Source organism: Corvus cornix, chromosome 2 (assembly GCF_000738735.6).
Source record: "Corvus cornix cornix isolate S_Up_H32 chromosome 2, ASM73873v5, whole genome shotgun sequence".
Lineage (NCBI taxonomy): Eukaryota > Metazoa > Chordata > Aves > Passeriformes > Corvidae > Corvus > Corvus cornix.
This window is the reverse complement of record NC_046333.1, coordinates 15,988,002-16,011,826: the sequence shown is the minus strand read 5'-3', so window position 1 is coordinate 16,011,826 and position 23,825 is coordinate 15,988,002. Positions and strand designations below refer to the sequence as shown.

Here is a 23,825-nt window from a genome sequence, read left to right as displayed (position 1 = left end):
ATATTTAACATGAGGCTTTCTTTACATATTTTGAATTGTGATAAATATAACTAAAACTAGACAGTAACTTCAGCATTAGACAGCGATTTTCATTTTCTTCTGTTCACACATTGCTCATAGTAGTTCCCATGGCTCTCAGATGTTACAGCTATTCTAAATTAATTAGCTGTAGAAAGCAGTCTTTGAGTCTAATTTGTTCATGAGTAACACAAGGCGGGTAGAAAAAATCTGAAAAGTGCCCTAACTCAACAATAAGCATTTAAAAAGCTGTGTGAATAAGCTGAATTCTTACTATCATATCTTGTAATCTGGTTCGCCTGAATACCACAGCATATTTAGGTGCATCGTCTTAAACTGTACTCTTTAAATTGTTCTGCAAGCAATCTTTTCAAGGGAAGTGAGTAGAAATGTGAATATATTCTCACATTTTTCAAGAAATGTGAGTACAGACTGAAATTGGAACAAAGATATTTGAAACTGAGTGCAAATTGAGACATACTCTTCTAAAAATTCACATACAGATTTCTGACAATGTTCTGTAGGATTTGTTCTTGTCATTGTATCTCCATGTCACAACTGTCTAAAAAAAGTACCCACAGACATAATTAATACAAGAGCTCTATTAAAAATACAGGGTACTTTAAAAAAAAATCCTGCATTTGTTAATTTGAGTAAGAAAGAGAATTCCAGTGCACCCTTTATGGAAAACAGTTGCTAGCAAAATACATTAAATAAATAACAGTAATACTCTGTTTACCATCTAATAAGCCCTGCTGAAGTTAATCAGATTGTCCTGTTAAAGATGTATATTGCTATAACCCTTCCATCAAGGAAAGTAACAGTCAAGTGATTTCTCATTTCTTTATACCAACAAATGTAATCAGTCTTTTTCCTTTGATACAGATTAAAGGAACAGGCTTGTAGAATGTAATGAACTAACAATTATCTTTCTAGCAAAAATGAAATATAACAACATGCAGCCAGATTGTCACCTTGAACAACTTACACAATCCTGCTTTGCAAGGCTGCATAGTAGTTGGGAGCCAATATAGGCACCTAATTCACAAAAGAAATAAAGGCAGATCCACTGAGGGTATTTTGTGATTAAAAATTAGAGCTAACTCAGGGTATCTAATACTTTCTAAATATATTTTAATCAGTTCAAAATCGATAAAAGAGCATCAACAAACCTTCAGAGCATGAGTCATCGCTGCTCACGCTGAGTCGCTCAGCATTTCCCTGAACATATTTGTTGTACAGTTTTATTCGTAAAGCCCAGCTAAGATCTGGTTGCCTGACAGTGTTCTTCAGGCGACGTCTTGCATTGGCAAACCAGTTTGATACCTGCATACAAATGAGTGTATTAGTTTCCCTTGAAAATGACACAAATAAAAAAATCCATAGAGCTCTCAAGAGTTTTATGTATGATTCAAGGATACAGCAAATGAGAAATAAGAACAGAAGTCCATGAAATTACCACTGAGCAGAGCAGGAACCTCATACAAGAAGGCAAGCTCAGGCATCCCACCCTTCCCAAGTGTTAGCAAAACCACATTATCACAAGATTTCAATTAAGATGTCCCAAATACTGGTTCTGCATTCTTCTTCTTTTTTTTTTTTAAAGATAAAGCCCTGAACTTTCAATATGAACCTTCAATATATCACCAACTTTCTAAATTAAAACTATTATCTAATATTCAGGAGTTTCCTTGGGTATTTATATAGGCTACAATAAGGCTGTGGAAGAGAAAAAGACATTCTGAATCTGTATATTAAAAAGCCCGAATTTTCCCTTGTACTTTAACAGAACTCTGACAAGCCATGGGCATCAGGAAAGTCTTACAGAGTACAACATACTTTGACTCACTGCAGATATCAACCCCTTGGTCTACAGAGCAGCAGATTTTACAAACTCTTTTTGTTGTGGACACCCTAAAAACCAGTGAAGATGCAGACTCCTCTCAAGGTGACTATTAAACAATAGTCTGGTTTGTCTTCCTTCCCAGCTGCAGAGCATTTTCTAGAGTTTGACATAGCAAAATGGATACATGTTAGTACCCCTCTAGCATACAGGCTCATCACAAAGTCAGGCTCAAACACAAGTATTTCACAGTGCTTTAGGCACTGAATGAGCAAAAGGGCACACTCTACCCTTCTGTGCCAGCAGTGCTAATTAAATCACTAAATGGGATGCATGTTCTTGCAGTGACTTTGCATGAAAGCACACCTAAGAAAATGATGGCCTTGATTCTACTTCAACTCAAAAAGATAGAAAATAGAAAATACTGACAACTGTATCTTTACTATGAGCAAGAACAGAGGCAAGCGACCTACATTCTAACAATGTTTGCTTAATGATAAATAAGGTGTTAAAAGTGCTATTTACCCCCTTGCAGGAATAAGTGCATTTTGACATGACCTCTGCAAGAAGGGGACAGAGTAGCACCACTTGCAAAGGAGAATGTAAAGGATGTTAGCAGCCTACAGCCCTGCTCACATCTTTGTGTTGTGAACGTGCACACAGAGGAAGCCAGACTAGGGTCATCATATTCTGACCTGGGAATGATCATACCATTTAATTTACATCAACCTGCAAAGCAAGTTCATACACGTTTTATCAATACATGCTACCTCACCTAGAAGAGAGCCAGACTATAGACCTTAGTGTCGGATTTTGGCCCTAGTTTTGTCATCTGTCTATTGTAGCTAAGGTTACTGTATAAATCACACAGAAGTATGTCTAATTATTCTGGATCAATAATCTCTTCTAAAGTGATTATGAGAAAAATAAACACGATCTGCCTAAAAAAAAAGCAAAGCTTCAGTTCAGAATCCCAGCTAAAACTTAGCAGTGGTGCCTTATGCCTGTCACTTTGATTTTACTTAAAATCACATTTACATGAAACAGGGTTCCACTGAAAATACAGTGAGCCCTGGATCAGTGCTCAGATGCCAAACACGTAACTTTATAAGCCTTGTAGTTTACTACAACAGGTTAGAAAACCAAAAATGTAGCTGGCAGAGTAAGTAATTTTCATTCTTTTCTGAGGCTACTTGCTTATAATCATCATACTGACACAGAAATTTTTACAGTATATGAGACTGGGTGGGCTGGAATCCATGCACTTTCTAATGCTGTTAACAAACTCACTCCAGACTGCTCATCTGAAGCAGCAGTCACCTGCTGCATGACAGTGTAATTCTGAAATCAAGTGTTTAACAGCAGAGATGGATCAATCCAGGGTCCCAGTGAACAGGATTGCAGTTACTGCAGCATTTTACCAAACTGACAGCTTTCCAACCTCTCACAAGAAAGATTTCATTATGCTTCATTTTATTACATACTGAAATTTTTCATCAGTGAAATGCCACTTACAGAAAAGAAAGATAGGGTAGTATTAGTGTGATTCATACACAAAAGCAATTAAATTTAGCAGGAGTGATTTCTGCATGGTACTCTTGGTTTATTTTGAGCTCATTCTTCCCATGCCATTGCTTTGCTTTCTGCATATCAATATGAAAATATGAGTCATATTTTAAGTCTTCTGCTATGAGAGAAGGGAATAGTAGTATTTGATTGTTATTTCATAATGAGATAAATATATTGCACCTTGTTCTCCTGCTCTTTATAGAGCAGATGATTTTAAGTGCCATCACACAGCATGTACAAGACAATCAGGGGATCAGGCCCAGGCCGCAAGGATGTGTGAAAGACAGGTCCTGCTTGACCAACTTGATCTTCATCTATGACAGTGTGACTCACTTAGTAGATGAGGGAAAAGGCTGTAGATGCGTCTACCTGGACATCAGTAAAACCTTTGACACCATTTCCCACAGCATCTCCTGAAGAAACTGGCTGCTCGTGGCTTGGATGAGTGTGCTCTTTGCTGGGTAAAAACCAGTTTGGGTGGCTGGGCCAAGAGAGTGTTGGTGAATGGAATTACATCCAGCTGGTCACCGGTCACTAGTGGTGTCCCCCAGGGCTTGGTACTGGGGCCAGTCCTGTTTAATATCTTTATCATTAATCTGGAGGGGATTAAGGGCACCCTCAGTCAGTTTGCAGAGACACCAAGTTGGGTGGGAGGGTTGATCTGCTGGAGGGAAGGAAGGCTCCACGAGGGATCTGGACAGGCTGAATCCATGGGCCAAGGCCAGTGGTATGAGGCTCAACAAGGCCAAGAGCCTGCCCCTGGGTCACAACAATTCCTGCAATGCTACAGGCTGGGGGAAGAGTGGCTGGAAAGATGCCTGGTGGAAAAGGATCCGAGGGTACTGGTTGACATCAGCTGAACGTGAGCCACATGTGCCCAGGTGGCCAAGAAGGCCAATGGCATCCTGTCCTGGATCAGGAAGTGTGATGTCAGAGACTGGAATCCTTTGGCATATGGTCTCGTTTGCACCTTAATTCAGGCAGAGGAATTTCTAATAATTTTAAGAACTGGACCGTAACATGTGGCCAGCAGGAGCAGGGCAGTGATTGTACCTTTGCACTTACTCAGCACTGGTGAGGTCACAACTCGAATGCTGTGTTCTGGGCCCCTCAATTCAGGAAGGACGCTGAGATGCTGGATAGAGTCCAGAGAAGGGCAGCAAAGCTGGTGAAGGGTCTGGAGCACAAGTCTGATGAGGAGCAGCTGAGGGAGCTGAGGGGGTTTAGCCTGGAGTAAAGGAGGCTCAGGGAAGACCTTACTGCTCTCTACAACTACCTGAAAGGAGGCTGTAGCCAGATGGGGTCAGTCTGTTCTCCCAAGTGACAAGTGATAGGACAAGAGGAAATGGCCTCAGGTTGAATCAGGGGAGGTTTAGATTAGATATTAGGAAAAATTTCTTTACAGAAAGGATTGCCAGGCATTGGAACAAGCTGCCCAGTGAAAGTCACCATGGTTGACTCACTGTCCGTGGAGGTATTTAAAGAAATGTAGACGTGGTGCTCAGGAACATGGTTTAGCAGTGGACTTGGCAGTGCTGGGTTAATGGCTGGACTTGATGATTATAAAGGTCTTTTCCAACCTGAACGACTCTATGATTTTGAAAGAACCTCAAGTCAGCTATACTAAAGCACAAAGCAGCAAATCCACTCTAGAAACTCTGATCTCAAATGCAATTACAACAAGGCTCACTAAAGCCTTGGATGAAAGGAAAGTTAGTCCAATCCATTTAAGAGATTTTTAGGCTTAATCTATGATGTGGTAATCTCTAGGTGCTTTCCTGCTCTTGGGCACTGGTGCATGTTGCTGGAAAATCCTGATTTCTAAGACATCATGAGATTCAACACCTCTCTCACTCCTCAGTCTTGGACAACCTCCAGGTGTGTGGACTGGAACAGGCTGCACGGCCACAGGCTGCACCAGTCAGCACGCTCACCCTGACCTCCAGCCACCACCTGTCTCCTTCAAAGACAACAACAGTTTTACCACCCATTTCAACCAGCCCCAAATGTTACATTGTCTATCCATGTGGTCTTTAAAAACCTGCCTACTGCTGTAGGTCCCACTCACAAAGAGTGCCAGTTTGCACCACTTACCTAAACCATTACAAAAAGAAACAACCAAAGCTGCCAAAAACATCCAACCTTTCCCACAGTCCCAAGCTGAGCTACTCTGATCTCCAAAAATAATTTTAAAAAAACCCAATAAATGATTTAGATAAAAGCCAGTGGGAAAATCTTTGTCACATAAACCTCCCAAGATCTAAGAATCTTGAAAAAACACATGATGAAACTCACTATTCTTGTAAAGTAACAATCCTGTAGTTCTTTGAGAAGTAAAAAGACAAAACCCAAGGGGAACGATAATAGATGTGCTTTCCAGCATTCATTTTTTTACAGCAGTTCAGTCGTTCCCTAAGAGCATCAGGTACTTATATCAACATCATGAAAATATTGACCCTCTGGCTTTACTTCTGAAGACACATCTTCAATTTTATTGCAATTTGTTCTGCTTCAGTGGTTAAGAGTGGCCAAACTTTCAGAAAGGGAACAGACATCAAGTAATTCTCCTCCTCCCGTAATCCAGATATGCCTTTATAAATCTGAATACTATTAAATCCATAGCAGCACATGACTGATATATTAATTCTTGTATTGAAAAAACCTTCTTTTCAACAATATACCCATTCATATTTCTTTCTGGAAGGAATATACAGCCATTTTTCTTTTTTATTTCACAAGAACATCTAAACAAAAATTTAAAATAAAATAAATCAAGCACTGTGGTAATAATACAAATGAAAATGTAGCATATTAATAGGACAAATTATTGGATTCTGAATTGAAATCTAATTGGAGTAAAATATAAAATGCCTTTTCAAACTATACTGCTTTTTTGGTTTCCTGCTTTGGCAGTTGTGGAAGTAGAAAACTTTGGACTGTTGGACTGAAATCTGCAATAACATTTGCCTTGAGGACTCCCAAAGACCTTGTTGGCCTGCATAGGAGTAAGTCAGCCCAGAATTTGCCCCAGGTTTTGCTCCTACTACTCAAAAAACAAGATGATTTATGATTCCTGCAAAATCCTTGGAAGAGTCTTGACTTTTCTTTGACTGAGCACTGCAGTCAGACATGCATCTGGAACAGTCCCCTTGCTGTCCCACTGCACCGAAGAACAGGGGGGTAGGCTGAAGTATTACTGAAGTAGAACAAATTAATTTAAAATCAGTCAACTGGGTGATAGCAAAACTAACAAAAATAAAGTTGTGGAAGATTTGACATGCAGATACTAATAACAACAATTATTAGTATCTGCATGTTATTAGTTTGTCCCAATAACAAAAGTAAAAAACAGAGCTGGATGTTCACCTCTTTGTCTCACAGAAGAATTGGCTTTATCTACACCATGGTCCCGAAAAAGCTCCTTTGGATAGATGGTACATATTGGAATAAGTTTCATTAGATGAAAGAAAAGCATAGGGAGAAGAGTTACATCTGTATTATCAGTATTACTGTGACCAACATCATCTTCCTGGCAGCTGCTGAAGACCTTTGCCAAGGTCATCAGTCAGGTGAAAAACAAAAAAAACCCCCAACTATTCATTCCCTAAATGGCATTTTGTCAGAAACTCAAACGGATATTCAACAGTATCTTTTGCCTTTCCTAGGGCTTGTGATGACAAGGTGTCAGCACATGAGGGATGCTGGGAAGAGGTAGCAGCTGTCAGCAGACAACAGCCTCCACAGGAGTGGAAATCTGTGGGAGCAAACACCACGGGACAGCACTGAGAAATGTAAAAAGTGTGGTAAATATGAGACAGGTCAGCAAACGTGAAGGCATTTAACCCAGAGGAAACATCATACACTGGTTCCTGGTTCTCCAACAATGTCTAACAATATTACTAGATTAGAAAAACAATTTATAGGCAACCCTGGTTGATGCTTTTGCTAAGTGCCCCTCCTGGGACAGAAGTAAAGCTTTCCAACAGACACCAAAGCCCAGTCCCAAACCTGTTCTTGGTTATACCACTTGTCTGAAAGAGCACAGCCTTCAGGAAAGCTATGTCAGATGTACCCAGCGTGACTGAGATCACACCCTGGCATGCTCTCTCTCACTCTTAGAGAACAAAAATTTTGAACTGGATTACAATCTTGTTCTTTTTTGAGCATCCAAAAAGTAGGTGTGGGGTGTGTGTTGTTTAGCTCTTTGAGACTCAGGAATTAGTGCTGGTGCCAGAGATATGTATTTACATCTCCTACAGATGCTATCGTATTCCTGGATTAAAAGAGCATTGCACACAAATGATGGAAAAAACAACTGGGATTTCTCTTTGATGTTGTGCTTCTGTAAATGAAGATAGATGTGCCTGTTTGCACAGTTCTTTCAAATATTACAGTTCATAGAAACAGAACTGGTCAAATTCAGGTTCAGCATAAACCCACTAGAGTCACAGGGGTCTAACAGAGCTAAAGGCAGCCCTTCCTGATTCTTCTTAATTTTATTCTACACCTTACATAGATCATAAAACTCTGTGGAGTAGTGGCCATGGCTCACTTGATGCTTTTATAAAGGCTAATACATCTTATCCCTATCAGGATTTATCAAAGCTGCCACAAGAGAAATTCTGCAAAAACCCACCAGATTTTTTCCCTTCTCTGTTCATTCTAATGCATTTTTAAAAGAATAGCAGAACTCCTCAAGATGTTGTTAATGTGAAAGTGTCCCAACACACATTCTGGATATATATTTTAAATATCATGTAAAAATACAGGGATATTCTAAGAGCCATAGTCCAATAAAGTACTCCTACTGAATTGTGCCATTGACGGGACAGTGTTTATTTAATCATAGTTAAACCCTTCTACTATATTTTTTAAAGCAAGAGAAGTTTTTTTAACTATATCTTCCAGTTATAACTGGCATTTTCTGAGACATTAATATTATTTTTGTCAAAGCTATAGTGTTTTTCCTAGTGCAATATGTTCATAGTGAGGTACTGAAGTGTAAAAATTTCCCATTTTGCCATTACTAGAATTGAAGTTCATAGCACAGGTTTTTTTGAAGGAGCACTCAAAATAATAAAGTTGAATTACCACCTGCTTTTTTCTAATACTTTAGTTTACTTTGATCTCTTTGTGTCCTTTGCAAAGTGACACATAATGTGTTAGGCAGAGTGATGAGGACCCAACCTGCAAACACATGGGTTTCATTTTACACACCTACCAGTAGCTTGCAGTAAGGAAATTAGATTATTCACAATGCATAAATCTTTGCAGCATCCAGACCTGAGATAGCATCACTCGGCAACTGATAGCATTGAACCACATATTTCAGTAGAGTGCCAGATGGCAAAGAGAACAAAGAAGTGAGATTTATAAACATTTGCAGCAAACTTTATGCCTCTTATGGCAAGACAATTGCCAGTCACTTCAGGGGAGTATTACCTGAGAGCAAAACAATTACTCCCCATGTCTAATTACATTACAGTAATTCCTGCAAGACTGTGAAGCACATCCACCGTGAGCTGAGCCACTGCACACAGTGTGTATGGTAATGCTGATATCTGTGCAACAGGTGATGACAATTACTATCAGAATAGTAGAACAGTTTCCATCCTAGCCCCTTTTTGAAAGGAAAGAGTAGCTCCCTGCAATTTCCTCAACAATTCCTATTCCGTGCTGAAATCTCCTATGACTGACTTTTTTTACTTGAGAATTTTTAAAGACTAAGCAAAAATGCTTTCATTGTATTTATTAATGAGATGAAAGGATGAGGGCATCTATTCCTAAGAGGGCAAGCACACACTTTTTGCTGATTGTCTGTAGCACTTCTCCACCCACAATAGCTCAGATGCAGTAATTCTTGTTTGAGGGAGACAGTCCTGCTGGGGTGGGGGAGCCCAGGGGAGAGTGGAAGAAGGATGTGCACAGGACCCTTCGTCTGGCTGGCTGCACGGATGCTCCCCAACACCCAGCACTGTCCCTTGCTCAGCTCACAGAGGAGCTTTGGCGGATGTTGTCCCCATCCCTCCCGTCCATGAAACGTCTCAGAGCGGCGTTTGGAGGTGCGGGTAAGGGGTTCCCCTCCTTACCTGCACCAGGGTCATCTGGGAGCCGAGGGCCAGCAGAATCTTCTCGGTCTTGGTGGGGTATGGGTTGTCGCGGTGCTTGTAGAGCCACTGCTTGAGCGGCCGCGCCATGTCCTGCAGCGCCTGTCGCTTGTGCCGCACCTTCCCGCCGCTCTGCCGCGCCCTGCCGCGGAGAAGGGGCGCTGAGGACCGGAGCGGCGGGACACCCGCCTGCTCCCCGCGCCCGGCCCCGGGCCCTGCCCGCTCCCCCCGCCTGGCCCCGGGCTCCCCTGCGCGGGTGCGGTAGATGCGCCCTGTTCGAGGGGGGACCCAGCTCGGGGGTGCCGCAGCTCCGGGGTGCGCCCTGCCCGGAGGAGCCGAGCCCCGTCCTCGCGGGGGACGTTCAGGGACTTTCCACAGCCGCAACCCTCGGCGCAGACGACTGCTCAAGAGAAGGTGATGCCACCAGCTCCCCGAACTCCCCGTGGAGGGTCTGGGCGAGCGGACCCAGAGCTGGTGAATGGCCGCGATAATGCTGCGGACCCGCGCGGCGGCCCCACGAGTCTTTCAGCGGGGCCAGGGCTTCGCCGGTGCGAGTGTCCCGATGTTTTCGGTGCTCGGCACCTGACAGGCGTGTGGCCAGTCTGTTTACAGAGGAGCTTTCCAGCGCGGCCAGGCCGCACCTCGCTCGGCCGGCCCCGCATCCCGCAGCAGTGGTGCGCGCTGCCCCGGGGCCAGCCCAGCCTGATTCCCCATCCCGGATTTATTTCCCGTCGATACTCAAGAGATACCCGCGTCACCTAGCAGCTCCTGGACCATTTCGCTCCTCGGAGCCGGTGGCGAGCGGTGCTCCTGGAGGAGCCGGCGTGCCGCTCCCAACGCCGCCAGCAGCGATGCGAGGCAGCGCGCAAAGCCCCGCGCCTGCCGAGGGAAACAGCGGATGCCGGGGGAACGAAACCCGGGTCACGTTAAGAAAAAAAAAAAAGGTGTCCCTTTGTAAATAAAGGCCTACAATAAAAAGTGAGTGAACAAAATCGGGGGAATCCTAAGAAAAGGCCGGCGGCGGGCTGGGGCCGGCGGCGGCGCTGCGCGGAGGAGGCTGCGGGCGGCGCTGGGTGCCGGTGGCGGCGGCAGGGGGCGCCCGGGGCCGCGCCGGGCTGGGCTGGGCCGAGCGGCCGCGCCGCTGCCGCCCCGGGGCTCCCGCTGCAGCCCCGCTCCGCGATCGCCGGCAGTAACATCTCGGTGACACACACCTGCGTCGTCTCGGCCAGCACCGCCGGTAAAACTGCGAGCTGATGCAATCGCTAGGGTGGAAATTCGTCAGTACAAGCAGCTCCCCCGGACTTGTCGGTTTCGCAGCCGCCTGACTGTACTCCTCGATCTTTACTTTGTAACACTGACCCGAAATGTCTGGTCAGCGCTCGCCCGTTCAACCCTCCGAGCTACGGCTGACAACACGCCGGAGCTCGCACGTCCTTTCATCACCTTCTATTTCACCTGTTCCAGCATAAAAAAAAACAAACCTAACCCCCAAAAACCAACAAACCAAAAAAAAGTCCCCCCTCCAAAAAAAAACCAGCTTCGGGCGGCTTAGCCTCAGCTGCCGTTTTAGCGAACCCGATCTTAACATCACGTTATCCAGCCCCTGACTGACATCGCGCTAGTCCGTTCTAAATCCCATCCCTGGGAACGCACTGACAACACCGCTCCTTCCCGCCCGCTCGCTCGGCGCGCTGCGAACCCGCGGGGACGGCGGAACAAGTGCCGGGGCCGCGCACTGCCCGCCCGCCTCAGCCCCGGCGGGGGATCGGCCGCGCCGCCGCCCCGTCCCCGAGGTCTCACACGTCCCGCCTGGCGCCTCCGTTTTGGAGACTTTAATTGCATGAAGCTCCCGAACAAGCCGGTGGAGCCCCGGTATTCCCGGCTTGTTTTTGTTTGGAGGCAGAGGGGGAAGTCAAGCGCAGCAGGACAGGAGCGCTCTGTCTGGCACATTCCAATCGGACGCCCCTGCATCACCTATTGCCGGAATTTCCCACCGTAGATGCGGAATGAGAATCCCAGAGAATATGGACCCGGGGGTGCGGGGAAGGACCCAGCTAGAAACCCATCTTGCAACCCCAGATCGGCGACGCGGCGGCCGGTAGCGCCGGCAGCGCAGGCAGGGCCGACCCCGAAGCCGGTGCGCGGCGCGGAGACGAGCGCACGCATACCCCGTCCGCCGGTTGCGCAGGCTGAGGCTCTCCTTGATGGACGGGCTGTCGGGGAGCAGCACCTCGGCGTGGTGTGGGGCCCTCCACCACCCCCACGTAGGACCGGCTGCTCCGCTCCCGCTCCTTGGCGTCCTCCTCGAAAAGCACCTGGCCGCTGAGCTTGCTGAAGACGATGGTGTTCATGGTGGGGGGCTGGGGGCCGCCGTCGTGCTGGCCGCGGGCTCCGAGGTGCGGGGGCTCGCTGTGCGCTGCGGGGAGGCGGCAGCGGTCACCGGGCAGCCGCGCCGAACCGCCGAGACCCGCCCGGCGCGACCGGCGGGGGGGGCAGCGCGGAGGCACCGGGCGCCGCCTGCCCACCCACGGGGGGGAGGCAGCCCGCTCCTCCCACGGCCCGGCCCGCTCTCACGGCCCCCCCACCCAACCCCGGTCCGCTTCCTCGGCCCGGCCCGCTCCCACGGCCCGGCCCGCTCCCACTCGCACCTCGCCGCCAGCCTTCGCCACGCTCCTCGCTCCGTGTCGCAATAGTTCGGAGCGCGGGTTTTCTGTCGGGTTTGGTGTTTCTGCCTCGCTTGCTCTCTCTCTCACTCTTCCACCCCCCCCCCCCCCCCCTTTTCCCTTCCCTTTCCCTCCCCTCCCCTCCCCCGGAATGATTTTCCCCTTCCCCCTCCCCAAACGGGGAGGGAAGCAAATTGTTTTTAACGACCACCAAATGCGCAGAGCTGGCGCCCGGAGGCACAGCCGCTGCGTAGCCACTCACGCTGTCGGGACTGCCGCTCCCCATCCCTGGGGGGAGACACCGCCGGCGAGGGGACCCCAGGAGCCCCAGCCAGGGCACGGGCCCCGCCTGGGCAGAGCGGCGTCGAGGGGCGGTGCGTGGAGAGGCGGTAGGAGTCCGGCCAGGGGCATCTGAGGGTACGGCAGTGCACGGCTGGGCAGTTCACCGTCTGTATGGGGGAGTCCCCCGGGGAAGGCGGCTGAGGACACCGGCTGGTGTCACGCTGACCGCGGGAGAGACTCCCGTCGGGGACGCGGGGCGCAGCCGCAGCCCCGTGCCACTCATTAACACCGGCGTTTAATGATGCCAAACCAGGAACCATCTCCCACCACGCTTCTCCGTCTTCTCTTGTGTGTCGTGCGTCCCCCTCTCCCCCCCGCCCAAGGGTTATAAATTAGCCCCCAGTCCAAGCGGGAGACAGCCCGCTGCTTTTTGCATCCTCGGCGCGCTCCCACGGAGATACGATGCTCAGTTGCCGGCGATGTCTGCGGGCGTCCCCGGCCCGCTCCCACAGGTGTGCCCCTGTTCCCCCGGCCCCGCCGCTCCACACGCCCCGCACCCCACGCAGCCCTGCGGCGCAGCAGCCCGGCCCCGCCGGGCTTAAAATTTTGGTTTTCTGTGCGCAGAAACGAAGAAGATGGCCACAGTCAATATTTACAAGGATGTAATTCAGACGTTATTTGACCGCCGCGGGTGAACGGGAGCAGCCGTCTGCGCCTGCGGGCCCGGCGGGACGTGCGCGGCGCGGATCCCTCGTGCAGGCACCACCCGCGACTCCACGCTATCCATGGCACCGCTCTGTCCCCGTCCTTGTCCCGGCAAGCGTGACCCCAAAGGACCTGAGTCTGCATTCCGCTACCACTTGTATCCCCCCGCCCCCTACCATCATCTTGGCCTCGTGCCCTCCCGTCTTCCCCGGCTGCAGAGGCCACCGCGGAGGGGTACGCGGTTCTCCACTGGCTTGGCGCTGGAGCGGTGGGGACGGAGGGGGCAGGTTCCTGCTGCGGCCCGAGGACCGCCCCCGCCGCCCCCCAGGGCTCAGCCACCGTGGTGTCCTTCCTGGGGCTCACCCCCATCCCCGCACCCCGCTGTCACGGGTGCCTGGCGTCACGGCCTCTCTCCGCGATGTCACACAGCCACACGCATTGGGGAAAGGGTTCCTGGAAGAGGAGCACCTTGGTATCGGGATTCACCGATCTGAATGTAATTTCTGCATTTGCTGACGGGAAGCAGGGGAGCGGTTGGGGAAGGGCAATGCACCGAAGACGCCCCATTGCCCAGGGAGAAAAACTACTGTCCCCAGAGCGGGAGGAAAAGACATGAACATCTTGCTGCCAGTCCCCTGCCGAGAAAACAGAGGGTAGAAAAAAGTAAATAACCACGGGAGTGCTTCTGTGCAGGCTGTGCATCCTGTACTTTCACGGACTTTTGGGCAAAGCCCTGGTAAGGCTGCCCCTCAGGACGTGCCATGGCCAGAGCATTCAAGAACCAGCTGGGGGAAGGGGGCATAAGGGAGCAGAGTGGGACAAATGCCTCCTGTTAGGCTGTGCTAACATGCTGATTAGGAGCTTCCTGCACAACATGCAGCTCTGATCATTACCATGCCCAGATGAACTGTTTAGGACCTGGGAAGTATTGCTATAATTATATCACAGCAAAAGGAATCTTAGAAAGTGACAGGTTTGACCAAAACCAAGCTCCTGCAGGAAGGTCATCTCCGTCCTTTGCAGTCTTAGACAATTGTTTGCTCTGTTGTCATCCCACTCCCCGCTCCCAACCCCTCTGGCAAGGCAGGGGTGATCCCCTCTAGTAGGCCAGCACAGGTTCTGGTCCCCAGAGCCTCAGGGGAGGTGCAGATGGGGCATGGCAGGTTTCTGTAGGCCCTGCAGGCTGAGGCAGCCTCTGGAGCAGCGGAAATCCGTGCACTGGCAGAGTACTGAGCAAGTGCTTGGAAGAGCCTCCCCTCTTGCCTGTCCACTGTGGTGGAATGGATGCTCATTCCCTGTGTGGTGGCTCAGGAGGATCTGGGAAGGCAAAAATAATCCTTCCCTAGGTCTACTGATGATTAGGAGTTTCCTGCAAAACATGCAGCTCTGATCATTACCTGTTTGGGCCTGGGCTTGGAGGATCGCTGCACTTGCAGGGTATGTGGCTGTCCTCAAGGGCGTGCATGGTCCCCAGGAGCAGTGGAAATGTGCACTGCTCCCCTGCCTGCCTGTCCAGAGCTGGGCAGGGCATGGGCAGCCAGGGCAGCAGGTTGCTGAGGGCCTGGCAGATCCCACACCCACACCCAGAATAAATCACAGCAGCAGAAGCTGAGGGCAGAAGTCACCATTTGGAAAGCAGTTCTGGAAAAAGCAAAAGTCTGTGTGGGGCAGGCATTGCCAAACGCGGTGAGGCAGTGGCAGGAGCAGTTGGCACTGCGGCGCCTCACAAGCCTCTAAAGCAGTGAGATCTCCCAAATCATCACATGTAAATCTCACACACGCCCGCCCCCTCCATATTTCATTACATAGATCACAGTTGAAAAGCTTAAATGAAAACAGTGTTTCTATTTCCAGAGCTTGTTTAACATCGTGAATGTGATACAAACTGTGGGCTTCATGTTTTTAATTAAGGTTACTTACCCGGCCATGCACGGAAAAAGAAGTCAATAGTTGCTGGCTGCATACCGCAGCCTGCAGCCGGCTCCCCTGAGGATGCAGCTCTGGCTGATGGGAGCACTGTGGCTCCCCTGCATCCCACAGTGGGACAGGGGCCCGGGGCACAGCGGGACTTCAGGCACCTGCCAGGCTGGAGCTGCAAGCAGCTCCTTGCCATTCTTTGCAACACCCCTCTATTGGCCCATGCTTGTGTGCCAGCTCCAGACAGCTGGTAGGCCAGGTTGGCATGCCAAAAAGTGGCAGCAAGGCACAATTCCAAGGGATATCGTGCAGAAAGAGCCTAAAAGTGGTGCTTTGGGTCCTAATGTGTCTCACTGGAGGAGCCAGGAAAAAATCAACTGTGCTGTCAAGCTGAGAGGAGAATTTGCTCCGGAGGCTGCAAGTGACGGAGCTCCTCAGTGCCAGCCCTGCTCCAGGCCTTGGAGAGGCTGCAGCCCCAGCCCTACTGCCTGGGGTGGGCAGCCATGCCAGAGAGCTCAGACGGCACCACTGGGGCTGGCTGTGAGCACTGTTGTGTCTGTTCCCCCCTTCTCCAGCCATGAGTGGGTGAAAATCCCAAACCAGTTCAGTAGGGTCCCATCTATGCTCCTAAATACAATCCTTGTTTCTGGTGTCCACTTCCAGCAAAATGTTGCTTTTGTCCATTGTTCTGGCTATTTTTTATGTGCTATCATCAAACATTTCCTTGGTGTTGCGTTCTCACAGCTCCTCCCTCCAGCCACAGATTCCTTCACAGTAAACATATATGTTTGAAATTCAAAGCATTTCTTCACGTCCCTGGCACGCTCTGTGCTATGGCAGGCTGGGTGGCTAAATAACTATGGCCATGTATGTTGAAAGGCCTGAAGTCGTGTAGGTGAGAAATTGTTTAGGATTATGCCAAATTGGGTGTTATCCAAACTACAAAACAGCCACACTCACAGGGAAAACAGCTGCAGAGACCTGTTGTCATCCCTCACAGCAGCTGGATCACTGCTGAGCAAAGTCCTGAGGCACATATAGACAAGGATGAACCTGCTTTTAACCATGTGGCTAAAAGGGGTTTGGTCTGCTTCTGTGAGGAGCCAGAGATGGCAGAGTAGCTTTAGAATGGGCTCTTCATGCTCAGTCTGGCAGCCCCCAGATCCCTGGGATGAGATAATGTAGGGATGAAGTTAAATCTTGTAGTATGGAGTTTTGTTAAGTAGAGTCCTAAGAAAGGAAGAACTGTCTCCTTTGAAGATTTTGCTGGACCAGTGCCAATAGCCACTGTCTTATAAGGAGCAAGCGGGGGCTCAGTGCTCCATCCTTGGGATCAGCGAGGTCATCATTCTGGGCATACAACATCTGCGAGGGGAGACAATTATGTTGGGTCACTAGAAAGCAAAGATAGGTTCTGAAGTTGCCACCTGATTACAGGTCTTTTTGCATGCAAAGACTTGTGAAGAAACGAGCTTTGGAAGGTTTCTCAACCGGAGTGAAGGAGCACTTGGAAGACAAAATATGTTCTTATTTATTTACTTTATGGATAATTGGTTTGGTGGAACCAAATATTTGGCAATAAGGTGTGTTGGAATGATGTATGCAGGAAGAAAACACATCAATGTCATCTGTGACCATCCCTAAAGCAGCCTTGGTGCTGGTGCTCCAGCAGGTAATATTGTCAAACTGCAGATCCAGAGACTGTGGGGACTTCTGTGAGCAAGGAGGGCAACAACAGCACAAAGATGAAATGAGGAGGTTGTCAAGAGGATGTTCTGAAACCTGGCTGATGTGACCATTAATCAAACCCTGGCTTCAATTCCAAGTAAAATGAGACTGGACTGAGATAAAATTATAGACTGTAACTCCAGTGTAGCACTCAGCACAACTCAGGTATTTCCTTACCATGCATACCTGGGAAGTGTGTCCACCAAGGGAGCTGGTCTGCTGTCTCCAGGCTGCTGAATGCTGCAGAAAGGTGGACCAGACGTCACCCGATGAGAAAGCCAGAAAACAAGCCCTGCACAAATGTAGGAGATGACCTTGTGTGAAGGTCCAGTTCTTGCCTTCCACAAATCAGGAAGTTTTGCATGCTATTTGTGTTTGGGAAAGAGTAGGTTGAGGGCATGGGCTGGGTTGTAGAGAGGACTTGTGCTACAACATATAATATTGTAAGGGGAAGTGGCCAGGGTGCTTCAGCTGCAGGAAGAGGTTAACCATGAAGCTGTAAACATGGTTTTAGTCATGGCTGTCAGGTGTGGTGGGGCTGAGACCACTCTGAAGTCAGGGAGCCGAGCCTGCAAACACGAGGAGGGGGCAGGTGCCTCTTCAGAAGCTGCAGCTGGCCCCTGTTTCTTTTAAGAAGCACGGGATCCTATGGGTGGCCTCCCTGATAATGCCCTCAAACTGGGGTTGGTGGCAGCAAAAGCCCCAGACAAACTGCAAACCTGGAAGCCCCCAACAGAAAAGCTGTTGCTTTATCTAGAAGGGTGGAAGATCCAGTTCTGTTCTACATATGTGCTTTGTCTTAAGAATTAATAAACAAAACCAAAACAAGGTCTCCAACCAAGGATCTCAGTTATTTCTACTTCCATGTAAACACATCCCCAAAGAGCCAGAAAAACAATCTCCCAACTTGTGCTCAAGGTCTTTATTTTTTCTCACTTCTCTGCCGCACCTCCATTTTTTATTGCATTTTTTAGGTTTCCATCCCCTTGGGCCATGTAAAACAAAACTCCTTCCATAAGGCCTCTGCTGTGCATCAGCTGCTGTGTGCAGTGGGCACAGGGGAGGAGGAGGAGGGCCATGGTGTTTGCAGGAGACGTGTTTTCCCAGCATCCCATAAGCTGAGGCTCAGCTGGGGCTCTGTGACCAGCCACAAGAGCGAAAGGGCTCCAGAGAGGGGCCAGATGTTTCCCTGGGTACGGAAATGGTGTGCAATGCAGTGTTAATTAGGAGGAAACGTGATCAGCAGGAGAAGTTCTGCAGTTTGGCCTGGAACAGAGTCATTGTCCTGAGATCAGGCCTCTTGGTTATTAAGCTTCATTTATGTGTGTGAGCTGTTCTCCATTTTGTGCTTAGGAGCCAGGTGGGGTCTGTGTGCGCCCCATTGGAGACTCCACTGATGGCACTGGTGGCCTGCCTGGTTTCTTCAGTTCTGTGCCCTCTGTGGAGCCAAGCTGTATGTGTGGCTCCAGTCTATACCATCACCTCTCAGTTAGAGCTTTTTGCTTTAACCCCAAGGAATACAAAGCCAGAGACTCAAGCCTTAAATACATACATGAGCTCTTTTTTTCTGTAAAAAAAACCACCAGTAGTTCAAACATCCCCAAAGAAGATGATGTTCTTAATTACATGTAATGTATCAATATAATCAAAATCAGTAATTTTGCTATGTTTTATACATTTTATTCATTTAAGTGAGCTTTAAATTCTGCACTTAATATTCTCAGAGGAAAATCACATCTTTGGTGTCTGTACTGGCCAGGGAATGATTCAGTTCCATTTGATGTAGTATCTCAGATGGGTGATGTCTGTTCTACGTTTGGAAAACAAATGTGGATTTGCTTGGATTTAACATTAATGGTACAGGTCACGTTGCAGAAATCACTGCTCTGAAAAGTTAAGCATAAATGCTGAACAGTTGATAACAATAATAATTATAAATCTAATTTTTCTTCAGCCACTTCTGCAAAAATAAACACACCATGCTGTTCTATTGAATTCCCTACATTTTATGCCTGTTCTCCCACCTAGCTCCACTGGAAAGCATAAAGTCAGGTAATTTTGCCACCAGTATTTTTCAGTATTACAGATACAGAGATCAATCCATAACTTGAAATTATTATCTGCAGAATGGTTCAAACCATGATGAATTTTTGCTCAAATTTGTCTTTTTTGGGCAGGAAGAGAAAAGGATGTGCACATGTGTAAGAGTAAAGGTAGCGCAGCAATGTGCAAGGACACTGTGATTCATGTGGTGTCTGCCTAGGACCAATCCCCAGGGACTTACTCCACCAGCCCCAAGTCTTGAGTATCCCCAAATACCCAGGAATGTCAACCAGCCCAGCAAGGCAGGGAGACACGCGTGGGCTGAGGGGATGGACGGGGCAGCTGTGAGGGTCTGACTCCCTTCCCTGCTTGAGCTGCATGCGGTTTTGTGTGACCTCGAGGATTTCACAATCCCCATGCTTCTCTTCTGCAGCTGTAACACAGGAATAATAACGCTTCCTCCCCTTTCTCTGCTTCCTACTCTGCTTTTGGCACACTGCTAATACAAGAAGGCTTGATCTCAGTTGGAATCTATCACTGCTACTGACATGTTAATAATACCAGTAGAAACGTTTCCTCTTTCCTTTGTACTGACAGAGCTCTGCACGGGGTAGCAGCTCCCAACATGTCAGCCCAAAGCGTATTCATTTTCAACCCCAAATCTGAGGCATTTTCCGGACACAAGACAGAGAGGATGCAAGATTCAAGCTGACTTTTAGGATTTTAAACAGGGAGTAGTCGTCAAAACATGCTTCAGTTTGATGGCCCTCCAGTTATTGCATAAAATACCTCTGAATTATCCTCAGCCTCTTGGCTGCTTGCATGGCGTTAAACCTCGTGTGGTTGAGTCAGGGTTTCGATGATTTTCTGTCTAGAAGCTCCTCTGGTAGATATTGGGTCCTGGAGAGGACAGGAAGAGTTGGAGTGTGTTGCCTTGGCAACACAGATGTGATTGAGGGGATTTTGTGTCCTGAAGGAAAACCCCAAAGTTAGTGCCAGTTTCTATAAAGACTCTGTGGAGTCAGGCACCCGGAGCTGTCTGGGGAGAGCTTCCTCTGGGACACAGGATCCCACTCTCTCTGGCTCTGCTTGGGAGTCACATAGTGGGGAGTTGGTTTCCCGCAAAGGAAGCCTGAGAAAATCTGAAGGTAAAACAAGGTTGCGGGAAGATTCTTCTGAAGATGGCTTGCAATTAATGTTTTTGGCCTGAATTTGAAAATCTCCTTTCTCATTGCTTGCAGTCATACATAAACATCTCCCTAGCTGCTCTAGTTCTTACATAATTGATAATTTATAAACCTCTAATGATTTAGAAGTTTTCTGAAAGTTGTCCAGTAATAATAAATATGTTTATTCAAGCAGATAAAAAAGTCAGACCAATGATATTAATCTGTTTAACCAGTCCTGATAGCTGTATTATCTCCTTTTTAGCAGAACCGAGGTTAAACCTCTGTAAATAGCTGTAAAATACACAAATGCTATTTTAGCAGAGGCTAAAGCCAGAGACTCAAAATGCAATTTGGTTTTGATAGCTACTGCCAGCCTCAAATGTGGATACCCAAGGAGAGACAACAAACTCGCACTCTGTCTGTGCTTTCCTGCTTGTGTACAGAATAGATGGATTCTGCAGGGTGCAAAACATGAGGTGTAACAGCATAACTCATGTACACACTGTTACTATTTATTATTGGTGAGGCTGAGGCATGCAAGCCAGCAAAGGAAATAGCTGGCACATCTTCATTAATTCCTTCTGGTTCTAAAGTAAGTAGTTTTCAGGAAATAATTCTCCAAGACCTTGGCTACACACATGGTGTATTTATTCAGAGTTGGCAGGGGCACCAGAAAACATATAGTTCATAGAGCCCTCATTTCTTTGGATCCTGAAGGTGTTTATCAAAAATGATTTTTAGACAGATTAGAGCCACACACATGCACAGAACCATGCCTATGACAGTTGCCGTGTCTCCAAGCACTTTAGGTTTAATCATAACCTCTGTCCACCCTATGAATAAACTTCAGAAATTCCCCGATGGCATTAAGGGTTATTTTGAGAATGAGGAGACATCCACCTTAGCTTGGCAAGTGAATATTAGCTTCACAGCTTTTTTTTCCCTCAAGTTACTTGAATATAACTATTATACTTTCTTCTGAGTTGTAACTATTTGACTTGTGACCTCACAGATACTTTACTTGTTGCTTTGAGATCTAGTCATGACTAAACCCAGAAATTTAGATATATATTCAGACTTTTTTATCTGAAAAATGGACTGAAAATCTTGAATATCAGTCTCTCTCATGAGATGTCCTGATTTCATGCATTACAACAGGGCCAGAAATAACACAAGAACAGCTTTTCTCACAGTATTTCAGTAGTTCTTTTCTGCCCATTGCCAAAAGCAGGATGTGAAGACATGCACGAACATTAAAGCAAACTCTTATTAGAATAGTTCAAGTTCCTTTTGCATTGTGGTAAAAATTCATGTCAATTTTCATTCTATTCAGACTATTTCAACCCTTTCAGTACTTCAAAAATCTGTGTTTTTTCTTAATAAATCATTCTGCTATCTTAAATGTGATTTGTGGGTTTTCATCTTTTTTCTTTTTCTTTTTAAGCACAGGCCAAGGATATGACCAAGTGCTCAGACCCAAATTGCACATTTGAATGTACACATAAATGTTGGCTATCCCACTGGCTCTCCCATTGACTTTGCAAGAATTCCTCATTGGTGTAATATTAAGCCTCCAGTAAGTGTTTGCAGGATTGGGACAGAAGGTGCCCTAGGATGCCCACGGAAAGACTGCAACTGCCATCAGTGGGGATGTGCCGCAGGGATACGGACAGATTCAGTTTCAGGTTTGCATAATTAAATTGCTTCCTTCAAAGCTGTCAACAGACTCAGGTGCTGGTCACCTCACAGTCTTTCCACAAAGTAGCGAAATGGTATAAGTTGCCTGCTTCAGCTGCCACGGTAAATGCTGGGATTAAGTGCAAGCACAAAGCAGGGCCGTAGCCTGCTCCTGCGGGCTCCTCCAGTGTGGGATGTGCACTGGGCTGACAGCCGTAGCAGGCACGGGGCAGATCCTGGTGCTGTGCCTGCCCCATGCCGGCAGTGCCCGTGCAGTACTTGCAGCGCTGCGCTGAGGTGCCCCTGGCCCTTTCACAGTGATGGGCTGAATATGTGCTCTGCCACATGGCAGGTTGGCCTCTCCCAGAGAGGGGTTGTCCACCCACTCTGGAGTTGTGGTGGCATCAGGTGAGGTTACAAATCTCTCGGAAGAACAAGGTTGACACTGTTGGGGCTGTCCGAGGCAGCACAGCGTCCAGCTGCAGACATCCTTGGCTTCTGCTGCTGCAGGCAGGGGTCAGCTGCAGCCTGCAGGGAAAGCTGGCTCCTTTGCAAGGAGCAAGCCCCAAACAAAGGTGGTGTAAAAGCATCGGCGGAGGCAAAGGATGAGAGAGGGGTCTTTGTGTAGGTTCCAGCTGATCTACTGCCACGGGAGGATCCAGGGACAAAGACAGGAAAAAGGGGAGAGCACAGCATTTTATATGAGGTGGAACAAAGAGAAACAACCAATGGGGATCGACTGAGGAGGAGGAGATAACAGGGGAATAACCAATGGGGATAACTTAAGGGGGGGAATTATATGAACCAACCAATGGGGCATCAAAGAAGGGAGAACTTTCCAGAACTAATACATAAGCAACTAGGGGAAATACATAAACATGAACTTATACATAAAACTGGCTGGAAAATTCCTGAACCCATAAACTTAAAAATTGTAAACCAAGAACCAGTAGGAACATGGGAACTCGCTGTAACCACGGGGTGAGAATCAGACCTCTTGTGTTCTGGAGGCGTGTCCACCAGTCCTCTGACTGCTCTGCTGTAGTGGCCACTGCCACCTGCACTGCAACATAAGGTTTTCCAGATGTCTGAGCATGGGTGCTTCCCAGGGCACAGAGGAGGTCAGCTAATCCGTTTGGACTTTACCTTCTCCAGCAGGCATATCCCAGCCTGTTTGAATAGACTGGTGCATCCCTTACTTGCCTATGTTTTCTCTTCACCCATTCAGTAAGGAAAGGAATGCAGGGATGTGGTGAGCAACCTGTCCATGCAGCACCTGCAGGGATACCTTGCTGCCACTGGTGAGGAGCTGACAACCTTGCCCATGAACTAGTCTCTAACCAGAGGGAAAGTGAACAGAATTTTGGACTGCCCAGGGCAGCAATGAAAGCGCAGGTCTCCTGAACTGATCTGTTCACTAACCTCGCATCACCACATAGCACCAGGCAGTTAGCTCAAACACTTGGTGTCCTTAGGAGAGCTGTCACCCTGTCAGGTCCTGGCTGGAGAGGGTCAAGTCAGTGCTATAACAGAGAGAAGACTTCTAGTTTTTTGCTGATATCTCCGCAAGGACAGCTGAGATCTTACTGTCTTACTGCAGATGGGTGAATTGGAATGTGAAAATACCTGCCTGGCAAGCCAAGAGCTGTCAGACCATTTACAAGATATAGTACAGGGTTTGCAGATCCAGCCCTGGGATTGTGAATCCTAGGATCTCAAACCAAGAGGGCACTTCAGGAGCAGCCAAATCCAAGAAGAGGATTTTGCTGTTCACCTTTCAAGGGACAATAACAGGACTAAAAACACCTGGCTACATAGTATTTGAATTAAAAATTGATTCCTTCTCAACATTTGTTGATTCTCCTTCAGTGGTCTGTAACACCTGCCTCCATTGGTTGGGATACAGATATCTGGGAAGGAACAGATGGCTTTCTGCAGCGCACAAGTGACATACTGCTGGTTTTATTGAAGAAGCCTTGAGGACGACACCCACTGGGCCTCCTGTAGTTCAGAGAACTCAATTCTGAGATCTTTTTCAATGTTGTTTCAGCTACTGTCCTGTAAAAGGCTGCAACTGGGATGTCTGGGCCCACTTGGAGCACTG

At 47.8% G+C, this 23,825-nt stretch overlaps 1 protein-coding gene across 1 annotated transcript in view; it reads right to left on the bottom strand.

Moving 5' to 3' along the window:
- MKX (mohawk homeobox) overlaps positions 1 to 12,789 on the bottom strand; it is a 49,636-nt gene extending 36,847 nt beyond the window's left edge. The window contains 5 exon segments of the mRNA XM_039549448.1: positions 1,191 to 1,344; positions 9,520 to 9,679; positions 11,706 to 11,771; positions 11,773 to 11,953; positions 12,463 to 12,789. Of these exon segments, the coding sequence (XP_039405382.1) occupies positions 1,191 to 1,344; positions 9,520 to 9,679; positions 11,706 to 11,771; positions 11,773 to 11,888 (496 nt within the window). The 5' untranslated portion in view covers positions 11,889 to 11,953; positions 12,463 to 12,789.
- Between the last annotated feature and the right edge of the window lie 11,036 nt (positions 12,790 to 23,825).